The following is an 18,643-nucleotide window of genomic DNA, read 5'->3' as shown; positions in this document are numbered from 1 at the left end:
CAGCTATTTGAAGTAAAGGTTGTTAACTTTGAGTCAGAATGAGGAATGGATTAATTTGAAGCATTAACTCCAAAAACAGTATAATCATTAGTGTTATATAAGTAATAGGACTTTAATTCTTGGCTGTTTATGATTTCCCTGATTTTTTGCTGTTGCTGTTGGGTTTTTTTTGGTTAGGTTTTTTAACTTTGGCTTTGAGTTTAGATATTTGCTTTAATTTATGGCAAGGTTGGGGAATAATTTGAGCCAAATGAATTTGTGTATTTTTTTAAAGGAGAAATAAAAGGAGGATATATATCTTACCATGACCATGCTTTTAATTGACCATTTTTTTTGTTGCTGCTACTGAGTAATTTAGATTTAACTTGTGTCTAGAGTTTCCAGTCAAATTTTATAAACTATACATCTGGGAACAGAGAAAATAAAGCCAAGGGCTATTATGAAGTAGTTTTTTAAATTTGGGGCTTATCGTGGATTCCTTTGAGAGTCTGATGAAAAACTATGGACCTTTTCCCAAGTAAAGTACATATAACCATTTATACACAGAGTTTTGCATATACGCATATACTTTTAGAGAATTCATGTACTTTGTCTTTCTCCCTCCCTCACTCTCCCACTCTTAGGAATACTTGGAAAAAATAATATATATATATATATATATATAAAATATAAAAATAAAATATAAAATAATAAATATATAAATATATACATTTATATGAATGAAAGGCTTTTGCGTGAGTTTATTTTCAACTATGTGCTAGGTATTTTCCATAAATCTCATTTGATATTCATCACCTTTTTAGGTAGGTTTTACTCCATTTTGCAATTAAGGAAGCTAAAGAAGGTTAAGTGATTAGTTCATTATCATACAGCAACTGTTAAGTTGTCATGAACTAATAGTTGCTTAGAGAGTTTAAAAGTACCTTTTAACTCTTCTTCATTCTATGCGTTGGTCAGCATTTTTGGAGACTTCTAAAGCAACTTGAATTTTTAAAAGCCTTTACTTCATTGCTAAATTTGTGGTTTTATATACATTTTGACTTCTCAGCTTTTGGGTATTTGTTTTGGCTTGCTAAAAGTAGCTAAGAATCTTTTTCACTTGATGTAAGTGTGAAAAACAAAGGTACGGATGTTAATAGGCCGTGCCAATGTAAATAAATTCTTATTCCCGAATTAATATTATCAGTGTTCATCTACAAGTTCTGCCTGCATTAGAACTTTTGTCATTTAAGAAGAACTTAAGCATCTCATAATTGTGAATGGATAGGTTTTAAACAGTTCAGGAAACTTCTATGTTTTGCATGAATTGAAATTGAAATAGAAAATCCAATCCTTTTAGAAAAGGAACAGAATTTAAATGAGAGTTTTTCAAGAGACATTTAAAATTAGCTTTTGGCGACAAACACACCAAAGTATTTTACACAATCTCAGTACAGTAGAAAATTTGACATAGTGTGTCCATTTTGCTGGTGGTGTAGGGCAGGTTTTTTTTGTTTGTTTCAGACTAGAAGTGCTGACAGAATGTTGTTCTATAGCGTTTTACCAGCCGGTCCTAAAAAGAAGACCTCGCAGAGAGGGGCATTCACAGTAGGAGACCTGTTGATGTGGTTGACTGCTTGATCAACAAAATATTGTTAAAGTGGAGAAATCATCAAACAAGGATACATATATACCCCAGATATTTTAACCTAAAATATGCAACTGTACAATCGTATGGCAATCTTTTGTTGTAAAACTTAGTATGGTCAGCTGCTTAGAGAGCCATATGTGTTTTTACACATATGACATCATAATGATGGATCAACTCTAATTTTACAGTTTTTAAAAAAGTTCAGCAAGAGGTCAGACACTTGAAATCTCAGTGCAAAGTCATCTTTCAGTTACACAATTTCTCTTTCCTTCCCCCATGTATAATTTGAGAAACCTTTTTTTTTTTTTTTGCAGTAACATGTTGATCAAGTCATTCTAAAGCAGTCAACTTAGTTTTTGTAGAAACAGCTCTCCTTTTACACTTACAGTTCATTGGATTATTTGTGTTTATTTAAATTATGTAATATCATGGGGAGTCTAGGTGGCTCAGTCTGTTAAGTGTCAGAGTTTGGCTCAGGTCATGATCTCATGGCTCATGGGTTCGAGCCCAGCATCGGGTTCTGTGCTGTCAGCTCAAGCCTGGAGCCTGCTTCAGATACTGTGTCTTCTTTCTCTGTCCCTCTCCTGCTTGGCGCTCCGTCTCTATTGGTCTCTCAAAAATAAACATTAAAAAAATGATTTCTTCTGACAGAGACTGTAACTATACACTTGGTTATGTTTTAACCTTAATTATAGTCACATTCCAGATCTGCTTTTTAGTTCTCTTGATTGAATGACCACTTTCCATTCTTAGCCACACAATTAGAAGTTGCCTAAGTACCAAAGCAGTTCAGTAGAATGCTTATCTTGAGATGAACAAAACATCTATTGAGCAGTTTTGTAAATGTTTTTAGTTTAATAAATCATTAAAATTAAGTATATAATACTACATATTCAAATTATTACTGAATAACTCAGAAAATAATATGCAGCCCCCTTGGACTTGCTCCCTGCTAGAAAACTTTCATGTGCTAGTGGACTCTGGCTAATTATTGTATGAGAATTCAGAGTTCAAATCTTGAATTTAACCACTGACTTCAGGAATGGCCTTGAGGAAAACATTAACCTTTCTGCTTTTCAGCTATTATAAATAAGGCTGATACTACTTTGACATCTCACAGAAATGCTATAAAATATACCAGTTAAAGCTTATAAAAATATTGAAGTGCTCTATAAATGTTGAGCAGAAATAAGAAATGAGGCAGCAATAAAAAGTCTTGAGACCACGAGGAAGAAGAACCCACTGAGATTGTTTGGGATCATTGGGTTAAAGAAAATGGCTCGTGTAACCTTACCCTCATTTTTTATATTCTGAATCAGGAAATATATTTGTGACCAAAAAAAAAAAAAATCTTAATTTGCTATAGATTTCTCTCCACCCGACAAGACTTGTTTATTTGGTTAGTGTGGAGGCAGCACTCTGGGGTGATTGCAGTATAATTTGTAACACCCTTTTTTATTGGTTTGACATGCAGTGGCTCAAAGAAAAGTGATATTTTTCCTAACAGAGTTTATGGAAGCCTTATTGTTTTTTCCACCCATGTTCTCTTTTTCTTATGAGATAGAAAGGAAGTTCTTTGCGACTAAAAGAGTTTGGCAGATGATGTGCTTAGAAAACACATGTTAAAAGGTAAAAAACAAAACAAAACAAACCCCCCCCCCCCAAAAAAAAAACCCAAACATAAAAATGTATTGAATCAAACTTTGAGGATTAGTGGTTGTTTATGGGATAACAATGGGAAATCCTATCACTGAAATGAATTTGTCTGACATCCTAATACCCAGAAAACTCTTAACCTAGTATTTTATCACTTTACCAGAATAGTGATAATTTTACTTTATTATTATCCAGAGGCCCCAAGTGGTGAATTTCTTTTATATTAATAATTACTGTAGGGGCATCTGGGTGGCACAGTAGGTTAAGCATCTGACTCCTGATTTCTGCTCAGGTCATGATCTCACAGTTCGTGAGATCAACCCCTTTTTGGGCTCTGGGTTGACAGTGTGGAGCCTGCTTGGACTTCTTTTTCCTTCTCTCTGCCTTCAACTTGCTCATGTATGTGTGCTCTCTCTCTCTCTCTCTGTCTCTTTCTCTCAAAATAAAATAAACTTAAAAAAATAATTACGAGACAATTTAAATTTATTTACAATTGAATTTTGATGTTAATTGTATTTTATTATATTTTAAGTCTGAACTTGGTAATCCTTATAATTTTAATGAAAATGCTTGACCAGCTAGAATATCTGTTCTTCAGTCATGCCAGCTAAATTATGTTTTACTCTGTACAAGTTAAGAGTATAGAATAAATGAAAGCTTATTATTTAAAATTTAGTATAGAAGAAGCCATTGGAGTTCAGCTAGTTTGAGAAAAATCTAGAAGCTTTATCATAAGAACATGTTATAAAACTAGATAGACATCAAACTTAAAATGTTTTTTAAGTATTTGTTGAGAGAAAAGCTACGTACTCCAGAAATATTAATAATTAAGGTACTTGTGGTTTTATGTTATTGAAATATATAATCTTTGAAGACGTCCATGGTTGAATCATCTTGTGAGTCATATTTTAATTAGCTTCATGGGGTGTATAGGAAGAATTTATCTTGATGAGCAAAAAATGACTCCATCCTGTTTATGACCTAGCATCTTATAGCAGTGTTCTAATTTGAGCAGGGGAAAAAAGTTAGAAAAGTTAGATATATATCAAAGTCCTTATTAGGTGGATTTTTTTCTTGATCTTTGACCTTTATATCACGTTGTTTAGGTTTGGAGCCTGCATTGAGCATAGTACATCTGTGCCAGGTTGTTGCCAGTGTTCAGGGTCCCTTTCTTCAAACCATTTTAGGTGGTGAGAGCCTAGAGTGGTTGAATTATCTATGGTTCTGGCATATTTGGTTTGAAATAAGCCAAAGGTTTTGTAAATCCTAGCATTATTGACATACAGCTTTAAAAAGTACTACCTTTTGGACCTCGAAGTCTTAATTCCAATGTCACATTAGAATTAATATGCTTCTGATCATCTGGTGTACATGTGTACATGTGTCTTTTCCCAGGATATGTAATTTATGAAAACTTTATTTTTTTGTGAAAATAGAAGATAGCTGTATCACTAACATGTATTCAAAAGCTATTGTTTTAAATTAACTTTACAAATACTAGTATAGAGATTTGGTCATGTAAATACATTTTAATATGTTTTTATTTTCTTATTTGGGATTCTAGCAGAGAGGATTATTATTTTCCATTTAAAAATTTTGTTTCATAATTTATAAATGCCTTTCACTGACTTCTGGTTAATCTTTGTGTGGGCTTAAAGCACTCATTTTTTTTTTTCCTAGTGGGCTATTGTTCGTACATCATGCATCTTAACTGTTCAGTTTGCTAAGTTTTAGCAAATGCATACACCCAAATCAGGATATTAAACCTTTGTAATTTCAAGCTTCTTTCTAATAAATTTCTTACCCCTGACTCCAGGCAACCATTGATAAGATTTCTAAGTTTTGCCTGTTATTGAACTTAATATAAATAGAATCACACAGAATGTATTCTTTTGAGGCTGACTTCTTTGGCACAACATAATACTTGTGAGATTTATCTGTGTTGCTGCAAGTTTCAGTAGTTAGTTCCTTTTTATAAATACTGAGTGTTCCATTGTATGGGTTTATTGAGGTTTGGGGGGGGGTGATAATGGACCTGTATTTAACGTTTTGGATTGTCTTGGAGCGCTTGGGTGGCTCAGTCAGTGGAGCGTCTGACTTCAGCTCAGGTCATGATCTCGTGTTTTGTGGGTTCAAGCCCCACATAGGGCTCCGTGCTGACAGCTCAGAGCCTGGAGCCTGCTTTGGATCCTGTGTCTCCCTCTCTCTGGGCCCCTCCCCTGCTCACTCGCATGCGTGCACTCTCTCTTTCTCTCTCAAAAATAAATAAACATTAAAAAAATTAAATTTTTGGGCTGTTATGAATAGGATTTAAGGCACTTTGATAAAGAACGTTGAGAAATACATAGTCTATAATTAAGCTGTAGTTAGGGTCAGGGAGAGGCTAATCAGATAGATAAAGTTATTAAATTGTCTATTAAATGTGATTTTTTTTTTGCTTGACATGTGCTTTCTTATCATATATTTTCTCACTTTTTATTCTCCAGCAATAATTTTATCCTGTGATCTCTCTTTCATGTCAAGCCTCGGCTTTGACAGTTTGGGAGATGATAGTATATGAATATTGATTACAGACATGGTTGGAAAGAGAGAATATAAAATAATTTTTGGTGAAAAATGACATGCAACAGAAAAAGTCATTTGTCTAAAGAGGAAGAGTGTGTTATGGATGTGCGTGTTTGTGTGCATACATGCATGGGTGTCTATGTGGTTTAAGTGTTATATTTGTGAAAACAAACAAACAAAAATCTTCAAAAAGTATTATCAGTCTCTTTGTTCTTAAAAAAATTCCACTGGAATAGACTTGGTAATCTGCAGGGGTGGAGAGGCTCTGAATAATAGAAATCAATTTAGAAAGAAGATGGAAAAGGAGCGGGCAAAGACAGAAAGGTGAGAGGGAGAGGGGAAGAGGGGAAAGACCAAGAGGGAGGAGAGGAAGAGGGAGTTGTGTATAATAAAGCAACATAGTACCCTGGAGAGTGATTTGGATTACTTTCCCTGGTCTAAGGAATGACTGCCACAGAAAGACAGTGAAGATAACTTATTGGGACAGTTTGGCATTTCTCATGCACAGTTGTAGATACATCCGTGCAGCACCTTTGAAAAGCCGGAAGTGTCACTAGTCCCTCGTACTAAGACTCATCACCTTTATTGATAACATTGGCCCCTTAAACTTGCTTGCTTTTATTTGTTTCTTTAAAAAATATTTTTGAAGCCTGCTGACAGGACTTTTTGGTCCCTGTGTTCTTCTTTAGACAGTGCATTGATGCCTCAGTCTCACCACCAGTTTAAATTCTGTTTTTGGAAGGTGGATGTGGAATCACTGACAGTCTGTTGGTCTGTTCTTTGGTTATTCATGAAATTCTGAGGTTGTGGAAAGGAAGAATCCTGGAGAATCCAGGGGAGATACAGGGGAAATTTTGATCTATAATAGGAGTAAAATGCATGATCAGTTAGTCAAGAGACTAGTATTCATGTTTTTTTATTTGTAGTGATTTTGGAGAGGAAGGACTAAAGGAGAGGAAATTAAAGTGGATTAATTCTGATAAATGGTAGTGGAAATAGAATAAAATATTCATTGAGGAAGAAGGGGCTGCCTGCCTCCCCTGTTCCAGCCACTTTGCTAAAGTACTAATCTCATTTAGTTTTTACAACATCTTGGATACAGAATTGTTTTTTACAGCTTAGAGAATTGCAGCTCAGAAGGGTTAAGTGGTTTTCTTGGCTCACACAGCTAGCACTCAAGACCAGAGTTCTCTGCCTCTTGAGCCTGTGGTATGGTTTTCATTCTCCATTCTTTTCATGCTAACTCTATTCTGCCCCTGAGGCTTTATAGGAATTTAGTGACAGATGGGGATTAAAATCTATAGCTCTTGAGTCCTCCAGTGCCTCTAGACTTTATTTTTATTAAAAAAAATTTTTGTTTGTGTATTTATTTATTTTGAGGGAGAGAGAGAAAGCGAAAGAACAAGGGAGGGGCAGAGAGAGAGGGAGAGAGAGAATCCCAGGCAGGCTCTGCGCTATCAGCACAGAGCCCGATGCAGGACTCAAACTCACGAACTGTGAGAGCACAACCTGAGCCAAAAACAAGAGTTAGATGCTTAACCGACCAAGTCACCCACGTGCCCCTAGACTGTAGACTTTGAGATCCAAAGACCACTTTGAAGGGCTGGAGTGCTGGGATGATGGAAATTACACATGCCCTTACTAAATGGAAGCACTACCTATTAGAATCCAAGCTTTAGGATGGCTGGTATATTTGTACATTCTGTTCACTGCCATTGCCCTAGAACCTACACTAGTGATTAGACCCTAGACTATGTGTTCAATAAGTATTTCTTAGGTGAGTAATCAGGAACTGCCCATAGGATAGGCATGTTTGATGAATAGAAGTTGAGCCCGGCAGGAGGTCCTTGCAGAACAAGAGGAGAAGGGAGCCTGGGAACAAGGCTTTATTTTCTGGGCTGGCACCCAGGGGCAGCATTTCAGCCTCCAGGAGAACTGCTCCATGCACAGTGAAGTAGGGCCACATTGCTGATGCCCACTAGGAGAGGGTCCTAGTTACAGGAAGGTGGGCTGGGACTTTGTCCAGGAAACAAAGCATCAAAGTACCCAGTGTCACATTAGCACTGACATGAAGTCGACCAGGTTGTGCTGCTTGTTAGTTAGAGCCCCCACGTTCTCTCTGATTAGAGACAGGATTGGATCCAGATCCAGTGCTGCCAGCTATAGAACTGACAGATGCGAGGGCAGGGAGCCAATCTGTTGTTAAAAAGACCAGTGCGCCACTGTCTCTACGTCCATTATGTGTTAGAAAAAATAAGTTGTGTGGAAATGTTCTGTTGTTTGTTTTTTCTCTGTCAACGTTGTTTTACTAATCAAGTTCCTTGACATCAAAGGAACTTGATGTCTATTAAGTTTTTCTAATATGAGTATAGGTTAGAGCAGTGTGTCAATCCAATTTTATAATATTGTATGTTATTGCAAATATTTTAGAAATATTAGTTTTTTAAAACCATTAGTCTTCATTGTCATTGATTATAATGTTTCATCATGTGGTTTAACATAATGCACTTAATTGTTGCCATATTGTTAAATCCATAGTTGTTTCTGGTTTTTCCCCCAGGAACTCTTATAAATAATGCTAAAGTAAAATTTATGGATTTAGTCTGTTCCAATTTTTGAACTATTTTCTCAGGGTAGATTTTTAGGAACGTACTTCCAGCATCAAATGCTTTAAACTTTTATATTTTTTGGTACCTTTGATGAATACTGCCTATTTCCTTTCTTTAAAAAAATTTTTTAAATGTTTATTTGTATTTGAGAGAGAGAGAGAGAGAGAGAGAGAGAGAGAGAGAGAGAGAGAGAAGCAGTGCACAAGTGGGAGAGGGGCAGAAAGAGACCGAGACAAAATCGGAAGCAGGTTCCAGGCTCTGAGCTGTTAGCACAGAGCCTGACATGGGGCTTGAACCCACAGGCCGTGAGTTTATGACCTGAGCTGAAGGCGGACACTCAACTGACTGAGCCACCTAGGCGCCCCTTGTCTATTTCCCTTCTAAGAGAGTTGACTAGTTTACAGTGAAGGCAAAAATGTGATAGGGGCCAAGGCTTACCGTATCTTGACCTGAATATATGTTGTTAAAAGTAGCAATAGTTACAAAATGAGGTCTCATTATTTTAATTTATATTTACTTAATAACTAGTGGGATATCAAACATATTTCCCATTTTCTTTTTTAAAAATATTTATTTTGGGGAGAGCACAAGCGGGGGAGGGGCAAAGACTGGGGAACAGAGGATCCAAAGTGGACTCTGTGCTGACAGCAGCGAGCCCAGTGTGGAGCTCAAACTCACGAACTGCAAGATCATGACCTGAGCTGTAGTCGGATGTTCATCCAACTGAGCCACCCACGTAGGTGCCCCTGTATTTCCCTTTTTCACATGCTGTGTTTGTTCTTTTCCAAAGTGTCCTGGATTGTATCTTTTACTTTGGGAATATTTGCTCAAAAAAGAAAGCAACCCTATGCTCTTTGGAAATGATCTGTCATAGAACATCATCTTGTGAGGGAGAAAGGAAATCCTGGCATTCTCTTGTCATGGGATTGGATGTTGGATTCAATTTGAGAAGCAATGCCTTGAATTGGAGCTAATGCTCTACTCTACCATGTGTCAGGCACTGTGTTGAATGGTAGGCCATCTTATTTAATTTTTTTCAACAACTCTACAAGGTAGGTGCTGTCTTTGTTATACATTTGAGCCACTGTTGAATAAGTTAGAAATTTTAGAGAAAACTTAGGTTAAAAAGAATGGAAAAAGCAGTTGTTAAAAGGGAAGTATAGGATAGGTGGTTTTCAGCCTGTGGGAAAGCCACATTGCCCACATATTCCCTCTTTCCATACTTCTTTTGCCTTTTCGCTTCATTTATTATACCATTGGAAATGACCTCAGTTACAGATGTATTCTGCTTAAGAGTTAGCATCTCTTGAAACATTAAATATCCCTGGAAGGGATTTGTCCTGGAAGGTGATGCATTATTAGCAATTAGTATGAATTAATAATAAGACGGCTTTCATTTTGACTCTGCTGGCAGTAGCTATCCCGAGGGATGGAGCTTGGGGTGTGGGGTGTTGGGAGGAGAGAGGTGAGGTCAGTATATTTACGGGATGAAACACTTAGCAGTCAGGAAAGGCAGATCTGTGTGGAGAACCATAGCTGGGTGCACAGAGCAGAGGCTGACTCCTGGTGGCCAAGGTTTAGGGCTTTGAGTTGTAAAAGTGTGAATGAGGTGGCAGGATGCCAAGGGCGCACACTTCCTATTTCAAAATTCTGCCCCCAGCCAGGCCTGCACCCCAGAAAGAGGAAGGAAACTTTCTTTCTCCTTCTTTCCTGCACCCAGTGCCCCATAGGGTCACAGCAGTCAAGTAGTAATATTATATTCTTTGATATTGTGATTTATAACTTTTCAATACTGTTTCTATGATTAAATGAGTAGTAAGCAGCCAGTTGAAAAAGTAAACTTGTGAAACATGACTTATTTATAATTTGGAGACTAAATGCAGATTTTGGAAGATATATGCTAATGAAAGTTATAGGTTTTCTTTCGTAGTGAGACTTTTTTGGTCCAACAACATAGAGCTCCTTTAAGTTTGGGGATAATTTCTTCTGTCTCTGCGTGCTCTTTGAACAGCTGTCTCCTTTTTTGTTTCCAGGTCATTCCTGACACACAAGGCCCTTCCTTACTCTGTAGACAAACAGGTGCTTCTCATGTGAATATAAAATGGCTGGGAAATGAACAAAAAACCTGCTTTTTAGCAGTAAACCTACTGTAAAGTTAACAGTGACTGAGCTGTTTCATATTTGCATACTTTCATAGACATCTGGAAATCTTGTCTATGGAGCAGTCAGACCCCTTGGTAGTCTCTTCTAATAAACACACTGCTAATGGCTCAGGATTTAAAAGACTTACTACATAAATTATTTCCCCCTATGGAGTAAGTGCCCGAGCTGAAAATAAATTGCAGATCCTAATAGCCAAGCAGAAGGAGTGTACTTGTCTAAGCGAAACATCTTCTGTATAATTTGGCTTGTCAAACAAAGTGAAGTAGGATGAAAGCATCTTACTTTAAAATGTGCAGCTGGTGTAAGAGTGTCACACGAGTGCTAATTGTTTGTCTCGGGTGTCTTCTCTGTCTAGTGTTCTACTTGTCTTCTCTAATCAGTGGTAGCTTTTCCCCTGCTTCTTTTGTTCATTGCAGAAAATGTTTCCACAGTGTAAAATGCTTAGGCTTTTATTGTCTCCCTATTTTGGAAATCAGCATATCTAGGTGAAAATAATTTTTTTCTATTTGCTGAAGTGGTCGATTTTAAGTTTATTTAATCAGCTGGTCATGTTCTATTACTTCATGTTTTTCCCAGCACTTGGAGATAGCGCTATTCACGTGAACAGGAAGAGTAATGTGTAGAGCCTCCATAACACTCTGCAGAACACTAGTTTGATGATCATAGGCCTTTGAGACTCCTGATACTCAGAATACAGGTCAAACTGAAGCAATGTCTGGCAAGCGGTGGGTGATAATTATTAAATAAATAGCTCCCTTCACCATTGCTATATTGTCTGGAGTTCTAGAGATCCAGAAAGACAGTCTTTTGTTTGTTTCTCCCCGACTTTCTCTTAAATAATATGTGACTATTTAAATGGTACATATTCATTATTGAAAATTTAGGAAATGCAAATAAAAAGAAGTAAATAGAAAGTCTTAACACTACCACTAACCAGAGATGATCCCTGTTAACAATTGCAGTATATTTATATTCCTCTAGTGCCCTTTATGTTGTTGTGTTTGTGTGTTTACAAAGAAGCGGATTGTATTGTATATTTTGTTTAGAAATTATCTTTGTATACTGAATGTATTAGGAATATTTTTCCAGGTCATTAGATATGTGTCTATTGTATGTCTTTTAATATTTACAAAGTATTCAATTTTACTGATAGTACAGAATCTACTTCATCTGTCTCTTGTTATTGGACATTTGAGTTCTTTTCAATTTTTAATAGTATAAACAGCACTATAATTCATACTTATAACTAAGTATATTCACACTTACAGTTTATTCCATGTGCAGTGTAATGGCCTGGGGTTTCCCTGAAAGCAAGATTTCGTACAGTTAGTTTATTTGGAAAGTGATCCAAGAGAGCAACAGTGAATGAATAGGGAATTTGAATTGGAAAGGAGGGAAAACCAATTCAAAGTGTGGTATAGATCTGGTTACAGCTAAAATGTAAGATGTTTGTTCTTACCAGGACCTTCTGAGGAGGCTTATGAAATGTGTCTCAGAAGTATCTGCTTGGGAATAAAGAGGAGAAGCATTTAGCTGTCATCTTTCCTTAGACCATTCTCCATAGGTCAGGGTGGCCCCATAAGCATTACTTCCCCTGTGCTTCCAGATAGCGCAGGTGTGAGTCCCCAGTGCATTCCCTGGCTAGGAAGGCAGAGAGAGCTATGGTAGGAGGTGTGGTGAGGCACAGTGAAGTTACATTTTCACAAAGGTGATCAAAGTCTACTTGGACCTGGTTGCTGCAGTGTTGGCTTGAGCAAGAGTTGGGGCTGAAAGGATTTGCAGTAGGTCACAGATGTCCCATATAGACACAGCCTAGAAATACAGTTTGTATTTCTGGGTTAAAGGACATCCAAATTTGTATCTCTTTTAAAATACAAATACCTATGAGAGTAACACGTTAATTTACATTCAGGTTGATTCGTTTATTATACATCTAGATATTCTTGTAGTGCCTGAGGTTACAATGGAGGTAAACAGATGTGGTCCCAGAGCATATATTCTTTTGCAGAGAGAGAGACAGTAAACATGAGAGCAGATACATAAAATCATTTCTGACATTGGTGAGTGTTACAAAGCAGATGAAATGGTGTGATGCTGTTAGTAGTGACCTGAAAGGGACTGAGAGATCATGGTGAAAACACCAGGGTCTGAGTGGAGAAGCTCCAGGTTGATAGAATAGAACTAAAGGGGAAGCAAGGGAGGAGGCTGCTGGAGGGAGAGGTAAAGGCTGGGCCCCAAGACACACTGCCAGCTTTGTATTTTTTCTTAGGGCTCAACATAATCGAGAGAAATATTTCAGCTTTTGGAGTGTGGCCGTCCCTTTAGTATATATGGGAATAGAATATATGGGAATTAATCACTTTTTGATTCTTAGAATACATCGTTAACATTTGTATTATATAACAAATATAATTGCTTTTTCTTTGATGTTTTAGAATATACTTTAGATCATAGAGCACCGTAGGGTTATTTTAATCAATTTCAGGGTTAATACTAGTGTATGGAAAAATGGAACAAGTGGAAATTTCCATTGGGTCATAATGCTATGTGGCTGGAGGTTTATTGTGTCAATATGATTCCATTTCATATAAGAAGCAGCACTATTCAGCTGTACCTTTGCTCTAGGGAGCTCAGAAAAATTAGTTTTAAAGGCACAAATTTATTCTTCAGACCTCTTAATTACAATGCCCAAGATATTTTTGTGACCTAAATAACAAATTAAGAAACCACTTCTTTACATTGCTGGGTGTTACCGACATTTGTTACTAAGAGTAGAGTTTATCCACTCTGTAGAAAATATGCCATGGGACTGTGATAGCCCCAGATTAAAGCACATCCTTCCTTTTAGTGGTATGTAAAAACCGTAAAAATCAGAATGCTATCAGATATTGAAGGATTAATGTGACCTCTCAATTCAGAGTTTTCTAAAGTTTAGTAATTTGTGTGTACTTTCATGATTTTGCTATATTCTATACTGCTGACACTGGTAAATACTTGATGTTTTCTCTACATTGGCTCAGTTCTTGTTTAAATAAATCGTATTTAAAATCGTATTCCTAACTATTGACATCAGAATGTTTATGTGTGCCGTCTAAAAGCGTTACAACTCACTTTGGTTAAATACTGCTCTTAGAGCGGACTCTACCTGTTCCATATGAGGTGTGTGACTTTGGGCAAGTTACCCATCTTCTCCAACCCTCTATATTCACTTGTGTGAAATGGAGGCAATCAGATATTATTGTGTGACAAGTGCTCAGCACAGTGCCTGAGGTAGTAATTACTCAGTAAATGGAAGCAATTGCAAGAATGGGTTGTTGAAATGATTGTGGTCTTTATTACTCTTGCTGAAAAGAGCAGTATTGGAGATTTAAAAATTGGACAAGCACTTCCATTCTGCACCTACAGATAGGGCCCAAGGTAGTAGAAAGAACAATAGACCAAAGAGTTGGTAAATTTGATTATATTCTCAGCTTTCCACTGACCAGCTGTATGACTTGGTCATGTCTTCCAGCTTCCTCTGGGATTTGATTTCTTTATCAGACAAATTAGAAGGTTTGATTTGATTTGATCTCGAGGCATCTAGCTCACAGGCTGCCAACTGAGTGGTTCTGATTGTGAGAGGTGGTTCATCTGAAATTAGAAGCATTTTTATTTTGTTTTGTTTTTTTGCTGGCTATCTAATACATAAAGTAGATGTGGCCCTGGCTGCTTTCCTGTTTTCAGCATGAGTGACTGTGGGTCATGTTAGTAAGCCTGGGCTAGTTATTCATTGTTTTTGAAGCTGTACATAATTAATACTTAGGAGCTATTGAAATTTAGTCCTAGTAAAATTATGTCATAAAACTGAGGCAATTTTAAAGGATTTACTGACAACGAAATTATGAGTAAGCTTGTTTTATACATTTGACTAACCTTTAAGGTGTATTTAATACATATTGTTTGCCAAACATGGAACCACTTGACTCATCATTGTCATTTAAAAATTAAAATTATACGTGAATTTCTAGCTACATGGCTTACAATTGGAATAACTTTTCTATTCCTGGTGTATATATTACACAGTTTTATGAATTTCAGTCTCCTGATGAGGTAGATCTGGGCTTGGTAGTGATGAAGTTGCAAGTAATGAAACAAAAATTTTTAAAAGCTTGCTGTAGCTGCTTTTTTTAGATGGATATATATATATACGTGAGGGAGTATATGTATTAGTTAGCATAGTATGAATCAATCACTAATTTTTTTCACTGAAGAATGTATTTTAGAAACTGTCCCATTCATATAGTTTCCTCATTCTTTTGAATGACTGCAGAGTATTCCATTGAATGGATGATATTGTTTAATTGGTCTCCTCACAATGGACATTTAGGCTTTACCCTCACTTTTGCTATTACCCAGAGTAGTGCTCCAAGTGCTCCAAACAATGTCTTGTGCATGTGAGATTTTGTGCATTTATCAGTGTATCTATAGGTTAAATTGCTGGGTCAGAGGATTGTGCATTTGTATTTTTTTCTTTTAATTATTTGAGAGAGAGGGAGAGACGCTGTGAACGGGGGGGGGGGGGGGGGGTGGGGAGGAGAAGAAGAGCGAGAATCTTAAGAGGCTCCACACTGCGTGAAGCCCAGCATGGTGCTCAGACTCATGACTTTGGGATCATGACCTGAGCAGAAGTCGAGAGTCAGCTACTCAACCGACTGAGCCACTCAGGCGCACCCGTGCATTTGTAGTTTTGACTGAAATGGGCAAATTGTTTTTCAAGAACGTTGAAACCAGTATACACTCCTACCACCAGTGCATGAGTGAGCTCATTTCTGCTCAGCCATGTTTTTCCCCCAAAGCTCCTGCCTTTTCTACATTACCAAGCAGTTTGAATACTACTCTACCTCACTGGATTGTCCCTGCGAAAATGCTGATCAGATGGGTGATCATTACTACTTGTGCAAATTTCACAGAGATTGAATCTTACACTGAAGACCACTTTCTTAACTGTATGTGTTCGCTGAATTAAATGGCAGACTCTTAAGCATCTTGGAATGTATTTTATGTTGCTTCAGAGCACAATTATACGCGTGTGGGAAAACCTCCCATTTGCAAATTATCAACAACTAAAGGTTTCCATGGAGATCATTTCTCCTAACATAAGGAAACACACTATACATATTATACAAAAGATTTGGCCATAAACAACATTATTTGCACTTTATTTTTCTTAAACTCAGAAGGAAAAGCCCACTAGATACTGTTTGTATGTTTTTAGAGAAAACTATTAGTTGGTACAGTTGCACTAAAACATAAAGTTATTTTCTCAGTCTTTAATTCATGACCATTTGTATGCATGCGGGTTTGAGAGGTAATACTGTGGTTTCTTAAAAAAAAAAAAACAGAGTAGTTTCTGTTATGCAAAGACACAAACATATTCTTTCTTTTCCACATTTAGGACTTATTACATAGATACAGGAAAATTATAAAACATTTCTAGAACTACTGTTTCTTTTCTCTTTTTCCCTTTGGGCTACAGCTTGGCAGATATAAGAGTCAATTCCTGAAGGAACTTAGGTTTTATTTATTTTTTTATGCTAATGTGATCTTTTCTAAAATTGACCATTGTTCTAATAGTTGAGGCTTATTTTTTCTTTTGCCTTTGTAAAAGAGCAGCAGATGTTCAAGAACTTCATTTTTTATGTTTTCCCATTTAATTTGACTTTCAGATGTGATACTTAGCATAGCTTCACACTAATTCACTTACAAGAAAAAAACATTTCCATTATTGACCTATTTGAAAAGTAGTTGTGGTATTGAATATAGTATTTATAGTAAAGATACTGGTTAAATCCCATAGAAAAACCTATAATTAATACAAAATCTCGTGGAGTTACTCAAATAAAAATACAAATTAAAAAGTTAATATTAGGTAATTACCTTTTGTGTTTTCTTTTTTAGCACATATATTACATTTGAGAGAAACTGCTTGCACAGAGACTGTTGAATTTAAAACTGCTCTGTCCTCTTAAGGAAAGCAGCTTGTGCTCTTCAGACAGTGGGAGAACAAAATGAGGCTTTGTTGTGATATGTATTACTTTGGGCTCATGCCTTCCCTACAAATCGCTGAAACTCATGACTGCTTGAATTAAGGGGAAAAAACATTTTCACTGAACCGTATAGCACCCCCTAGCATCCTAATAATTTATATTTTTAAAATTCAAAGGTGCATTTGGTTTATGCTTATAAACAGAACCCTTAATCTAATATGATCTTCTATCTCTTATATTCTTATGGCCAGGAAGAGATCCTTGAAAAATACTGTAGAAATTATGGGGGAATGTGGGCATCACCCTTTTGGCAAATGGTTGTTGCATTCCTCTTCTATGGAGTGTTTGGGTCTGGATGCAGATAAATTCTGCCTGCATCTGTTGTGCCCTGGGTAGGAGTGGTAAGTAGTGACTGTTCTTTCATCCACCTGCCTAACTGCTTCCTTGGATGTTGCAGGTACTTCTCCCAGCAGCTGGGCTGTTACAGTTACAGGATGTGAAGAAGACTTGCTGTGAATTTTTGGAATCTCAGCTTCACCCTGTCAACTGCTTAGGAATTCGGGCTTTTGCTGATATGCACGCGTGCACAGACCTCCTGAACAAAGCCAACACCTATGCAGGCAAGTAGAGTAGACCTCAGCTGAGTTTGAGACCGGGAGGAATCTGGAACTCTTGAGTTCTGATAAAATTCTGTAGTAATTTCTGGAAAGTTATGTCATGTTTTTGGATCTGAACCTTATAAAAATCCATTTAAAATCTTATAATGTATCACTGCATAATTAAAGCATACTTACAAAATTCTGACCTCAAAAAACTCTATAAATTGGTATTGAGTCTAAAGAATAGAATAGCAGTTTTATGCAAGTATTGAATCTCTATATCTCTTTCTTTCAAACTGTCAAATTAACAGGCATATGAGAAAATATTTGCATATGAAACTAAGTCATTTTATTTCTATGGCTTCTTACACCTTTTTCTTGCACCCAGGAGAACAATCTAGTGGCTTAACCATTTTCAAGGTGATGAAATCTAGTTGCCTTTGGGTAGAGTGGAAAAGTAGATTTGAAATACAGGCAGCTTTCTCCTTAGACAACAGTTCTCAGGACCTCCTGCTGGCGCCCTCCTGTGGCAGAGGGCAGCCCTTTGCCCTTGTCAAGGAAGCCATCACTTCAGTTGCTGTGTAGGGACCCTCTGATCCCCCCATCACTCCAGTCTACGAGGAGAGTTTCTTGTTGTAGCTTTGGATGTAGCTAAAGTACACAAAAGTAACCTCTAATTGATTTTTCCTCTGAGTTTATAAGCATTTAAAAATATGTGTATTAAAAGTGATTATTAGGAAGCTTCTAATTTTTTAAATCATCTTTGAGAAGATAAGCCTGATAGAAGTTATAACCCACCATCTCTGTCCTGTATTTGTGAGACCCAATAAAACAGAACCCTAAAACTTCCTTCAGCCTTCAAACGCAAGAGCCCCTTGTCTAAACTGTTCCACTGTGCTTACTCTGATGGGTAAGGGACATCGTGGCACATAGACCTGGGCAAGGTGTGTGTGTGTGTGTGTGTGTATGTGTGTGTGCGTGTGTGTGTGTGCGCGCGCACACGTGCACGCACGCACAAAGCATTGGAGACGAGTATTCCTAGAATCTCTGTTGCATTTTTTCAAAGAAATAATGGTTAGGTGGTTAGTTGGAAAGAAAAGAAAACCACAGTGCTGCAGAGAAACATAAAAGGTCCAGTAAGTTTGAACTTTATAGATTTCTTAGGGTGACCTGACTGACCTGACTACCCTTTATAAAATTCTTTCAGTGAGAAAATGTGATCTGAATTTCAGAAAGCTTAGAGATGAACTTTTAGCACATAACCCTTCTGTAAGTTGGGGAATGCCTATAATATGTAATGATATTCATGTAATCCTTTTGAGTGGGATGAGGCATTTTAAGAAAAACCAAAGATAAATTTGGATTCAGTGATGTGTTCCAGTGTTCTTCAGCTGT

The 18,643-nt window shown here is 37.0% G+C and overlaps 1 protein-coding gene across 5 annotated transcripts in view; it reads left to right on the top strand.

Moving 5' to 3' along the window:
• KLHL2 (kelch like family member 2) overlaps nt 1–18,643 on the top strand; it is a 120,639-nt gene that overhangs the window by 51,563 nt on the left and 50,433 nt on the right. For all 5 annotated transcript variants that reach the window (XM_042983661.1, XM_042983663.1, XM_042983664.1 and 2 more), the window contains one exon: nt 17,107–17,269. In XM_042983661.1, coding sequence (XP_042839595.1) covers nt 17,107–17,269 — 163 coding nt within the window. The remainder of the gene's footprint in view (nt 1–17,106; nt 17,270–18,643) is intronic.

This window comes from Panthera tigris, chromosome B1 (genome assembly GCF_018350195.1).
Source record: "Panthera tigris isolate Pti1 chromosome B1, P.tigris_Pti1_mat1.1, whole genome shotgun sequence".
Classification (NCBI taxonomy): Eukaryota; Metazoa; Chordata; class Mammalia; order Carnivora; family Felidae; genus Panthera; species Panthera tigris.
Note: the sequence above shows the minus strand (reverse complement) of the source record. Positions and strands in the feature narration are given on the sequence as shown.